At 38.7% G+C, this 5,139-nt stretch overlaps 1 protein-coding gene across 1 annotated transcript; it reads left to right on the forward strand.

Annotated features, from left to right (window-relative positions):
* The first annotated feature begins 716 nt into the window (after nt 1-716).
* Nucleotides 717-3,512, forward strand: LOC113297799. Its single transcript, XM_026546375.1, has 5 exons — nt 717-844; nt 1,271-1,364; nt 1,827-1,958; nt 2,805-2,906; nt 3,138-3,512. The coding sequence occupies exons 1-5, from the start codon at nt 747-749 to the stop codon at nt 3,252-3,254; spliced, it is 543 nt and encodes a 180-aa protein (XP_026402160.1). The 5' UTR covers nt 717-746; the 3' UTR covers nt 3,255-3,512.
* Nucleotides 3,513-5,139: the final 1,627 nt, after the last annotated feature.

The raw sequence follows: 5,139 nt of genomic DNA on the forward strand, positions 1-5,139 counted from the left end.
AGTTTGAATGAAAATTTTAGCCGATCAAGAATTTCGGCAGAATCTAGGCCGAGGTCGACTACATTGGTTCATAAATGAGTTTTTTCTTTTTTCGCGTGATCAATTCTTTTGATTTTCAAGCAAAAAGGGAAACGCGTCCAGATTTGAAACTATTGGACTTAGGCTAACCCCTATGGGCTAGATTGGCCAAAAAATGTTGCAAATCAAAAAATAAGTGTGGGAAAAAAGTTAACACCTGTACCTGCTACTTCTCTCTCCTAGCATTTGCTCGCAGTTCAACTAGCAGCTAGTTTCAAAAGCTGAACCGTTTAGCGCTCAAAAAGTAACCAAAACGCTGAACCATTCAGCGATGGGAGAAAATTTTCTGATCTAACGGCTGAGATTTAAAGCGTTGAACCGTTCAGCGCTAGATGGTGGTCCCGCTGACGTGGTCTTCTAATCTAGCTGCTAGATTAGCCATCCCATAAGACTTGTATGTTGCCCTAGCTGACGTGGATGGCCAATCTAACTGCTAGATTAGAAGACCATAGGGATTAGCCTTAGCCAAAAAAAACGCGTTTCAGACCAACAAACTGAGCTAGTCCAGGGGACTGTACAAGAGAGGCTAACAAACAGAGGCCAGCCAGATGACAGATTACATGAATCAAGTCGAGGTCGGATAACACTCTATACAGCACATATGTGCTAAATAACATTCGCAGACACATAAATGTACTGAAGCTCTTTGTGGTTGGAGAACAAACAAGATGGAATCTTTGCTTCTCACAGTTAATGGTGGTGTTTCTTTCTTCAACTCCTCCTCCCGTTCATCCTTCTCTGATTCACTCTCTAAAACAATTTCTAAGTAAGTTCGTCTCCATCAAGTCATCCTTCATTTTTATTATATGGAATTATTGGTTTGTTTAACCCCCCCGATGTTTTCTTTCTATTTAGCTTCATCTTTTAAAAGGAAAATTCAATTAATCTGTATGATTGAGAAAATTAGGGTCGAAAGTTTGTGGGTTTTTCTGACGTTTTGGTTTAATAGCTCTAGAGGAAACCCTCTTGTTCAATTGTTTACTCTCACTGTACACCCTTAGACAAAATGCTTCAATTGATAGACATATCAAGTGATCAGTGCTTTAGTTAAAGACTAGAACTAAAACAACACATCATTGAACATTTTTGAAGCTACGAAGAGGACTAGAATAGACGTATTTTGATGTTCTTGATCTACTGCTTACTTTTGTGGGTAGTCATTTGCGTCTTTAATTTGCTTACTATTGTTCAGGTGGGAATTGAAAAATAACCAAAATCTAAGGCTTACGAATGTGGGTATTCGTAGGATGCACGGAAAGGCATCATGGCTCTTGGCAAATCCTAATGTATGCACCAATCCAAGGCTTCTACATGTATAATGCCAATATTTTTCGATTTGCATTTGCTGAAAGATATTTTAGGTATGTTTTGCATGATTTTGCTAATCAACCATGGCATAAAAAAAAATCAAAATCCATAATCATGATTGTTCTATGCAAAACAATCTTAATTATGATTGATAATTGCCATTTGTTTTCATGGGGATTATTTTTTCAAAACCCATAATAGGGTTTAAAGTACTTCACACTTGTGAATTCTGTGCCAGACTGCCAGTTAATCTGGACATGCGATAACAACCCAAATTTTTATTTTATTTTAAGGAAGCTTGTTTATAAATAAATACCTTTGTCGCCGTCTGGGTTAATGCATATGCCGCATATCTTCGCATACATAGTACCTCTTTTGCAATGTGTCAATTTATTTTCCAGCGTTAGGTGTTAACAACTGAAGACAATAATTTCTAACAGGTATACATTGTGCCTGTTCAAGTATCAGCGGGGAAAGGAAATCCTGGGGAAGTTGTTATGGTTGACCCTTTGGAGGCCAAACGCTTAGCTACTAAACAAATGGAAGAAATCAAAGCCAGAGAGAAACTTGGGGTGAGTCAACTTTTATTATTCTTGGTGATCTATACTTTTTTTGTCCTCTTCAGTCTTCATATTTGTTCAAGGTGCCATTGGATCGATAAAGGTGATAGCCTCGTCAATTGCATTTTCTGGAATATTAAAGTTTTCGTTACTCAGTAGAATCTAAGCAATTAGCTAATATCCACAATGATTATTGAGAGAGATAGGTCATGAAAGTATGGATCACCCGAGGCCTCTACATTTTCATCAAAATCATCCAAAGGCACATTCCTGGGATCATTGTCTGCTCACCATGTACATGTTTTATACTCTGGAATTTTACAACACTAAACCTTTTTAGCCTGACAATTCTTTACTGACTGTTTGATTAATAGATATGAAGATTTAACTTGGGGATGAGATCATCTCCAGCATCAACCCTAAGTCCCTTAGATATCCTTACAGGGGTCATTAATAGATGATGCATCATGTTATTCCATCTCATATGACTTCCTAGTAACTTTTATTTGGAAGGGTACAAACAAGTTCTTTTCTTATTTTTTGATGAGTACAAATTATGTCTATATAAACATGTTGGCCTTCGAGCCCTGCTACATTGGCCTTCTATACGACATACTTTGTCTAAGATATACATGATGAGCATTTCGATCTCCATTAGGGTTGTCAAATTTTATGGTGCCTTGTATTAGGCCAATCCTGCGAAGGCCATGGAACTGTATTTTCAATTTGGATTGTCTGACATTTCCTTGTCTAAGCACATAGAATAAAAAACGGGGATCTTTTACTAGTCACAACTGTGTGCTAAAGCATCTGATTCTTGTTTGTTCATCTAACTAACTTATAGTGATGGACATGCAGAGGCAACGCCGAATTGAAGCAATCAATGGAACTTGGGCAATGCTTGGTTTAACTGCAGGTTTGGTTATTGAAGGTCGCACAGGAGATAGCATTATAACTCAGGTCAGTTTTTTAGCTTATGTTGCGATCATGAGGGAGGAACAACTTCTCAAACTATGATGCGACTACCTGATATTAATGTATGCAACCCATTCCGCATATAGTCATATAACTGTTTGCAGAATTGTGTCTGATCACGACCTAGTAATTGGGTCTAGGTTTCTTTCAATTTATCCTGACCATTGATCCTATACAACTATTTGCTTACAGGCGTAACTTTCTTTCCTTTTGCAGTTGGAGGGATATTGGAGGAGCATCCAAAATTTCATCTTAGCGCAACCTTCTCTGGTGTATTGGTGGAGAACTACACAGACTTTCTTATCTAATCAAGATTTCAAGAATCCATTTTAATTTGTTTTTGATATCAGTTCTTCTTGCCCTGGTTCAGAGTTTGTATGGGCTGTTCATCTTTGACAGTTAAAGTCAGATTTTTTTTAACAGTGTACATCATCCCATCGGTATCCCATGTTGCTTGTAATTTAAAACATGTCTTAATGCTGTTTATAGCACATGAACACACATTACAACCATTGTTCTGGCAGCTAACAGCCTTGTAAACAGTAAAGCTTCAAATTTGTGGCCCATGTTTTTATCTCTTCCTACCACACCTAATCCAATGCTGAGGCATCTTATAATCTTCTTCAGAGTTTTTAAGTGTCCGAAAAAGAGCCAATACACCTAAAGGGTTTGATTTTTTTTTTCTTTTTTTGTTTGAAAAATCCTATAGGGTTTGCCTCCACCTAGAATTTGTACTTATAAAGGAACCATAATTTGGGGCAATACGAGTAATGCTACGTTCACACCCAATATTACCGGGGAAAATCCCGTGAGGGGATCCGACAGACGAGGAGCAATGGTGCCAGCATTTGGATAGGTAAAGACAAAAGTGAGTCCGTTGTTTTGTGAGTCTCGGGATTTGTCCCGGTATTTTCTCCGGTAAACCTAGCATTATTAGGGGCAATACCCGAAACTTTCATAGGGTACTGAATAGGACAAAAACAAAGGTCAGAATTAGTAATTGTGTATAGCCCCTTAGGCTGGGTCTAGTGGGGGAATTGGGTATGATGATGGAGACCCAAAGCCGTGGTCCAAAACTAAAAGAAAGTGTAGATGGGGAAAAACGATTTGTTGGTTTTTAAGGAATTGAGGAGACGACCGTAGGGAGGAGACTCCTCGAACCGAGCGAAATGTTAAACCTTACACAGATGCACCGCTGCAAAGGGGGTGCTTTAGATTCGAGAGATCAATCTGTAGTACTCCGGCCTAAATCAAGACAATGACCGTTCCAGAGTAAATTCGGTCACAAGAGAGGATGGGTTGATCTGTAAGAGGAAAGCTGAGAAATGTGTGGAATCAATGGTAATCAAAGATTGTGGGTGTGTGAATTCTGAATACGATAAGCTCTGAGTGATTGAAATTGCTCAATTGAGAGTAGTTGCTCAATTGATGAGTTGATGATCTCGTGTTGTCAGTTTGACGTGAGATTGATGATACTGATGATTCAATCATGATTCAGAGACTTATTTATATTGCTGGAATTTTAGACACCATGATCCCATGAAGTGTGACAGTTGATGGAATCAAGGAGTGGGGAAGTGGAGATCGTGTATGAAACCAGTTGCTCAACGTGTGGATACTTGGTTGATTTTCCACCCACTACCTCGTGAATCCCTTCAACTGATTGCACGACTTGCTCACATTCCATCGTGTGTTTGAACACACGTGCCGTAGACCGCCAGACCAAAACCCTAAGTGATATCCCCCCAAAGTGACACGATTGACGTCTCGTGGTATGTTAGTCAATTGATGACTTCGTGGTTTGATGGGACGATGAGTCCATGTAGTTGCTTAGTTGAACATGATGTTCTGAAATTCATGAATTGAACATGTCATGAGACAGAGGTATAGTTCTTACGATGAAGTGAGCAAGTACTGCTCATTCGATGGATCGCTGAATATTGATTGTTGAACCAATATTCCTTGGTTCGAGCAAATATTTATCATCTGAGCAAGTGTTGCTCATGTGATGAATTGTTGAATATTTGATCGTCTGAGCATGTGTTGCTCATCTGATGGATTATTGGCAGCGTACCAAAAATATTAATTAGAATACCGGTCGTTGAACCGAGCATAATTAATAAAACTAATGACCATGAGGTCGTCGTAAATTTATTAAGGTTGGAATCTGGAATGATGATCCTTGGATTCAGAAACCCTAATTTGATCAATTGATGAT

The sequence above is a fragment of the Papaver somniferum genome, chromosome 7 (genome assembly GCF_003573695.1).
Source record: "Papaver somniferum cultivar HN1 chromosome 7, ASM357369v1, whole genome shotgun sequence".
NCBI lineage: Eukaryota > Viridiplantae > Streptophyta > Magnoliopsida > Ranunculales > Papaveraceae > Papaver > Papaver somniferum.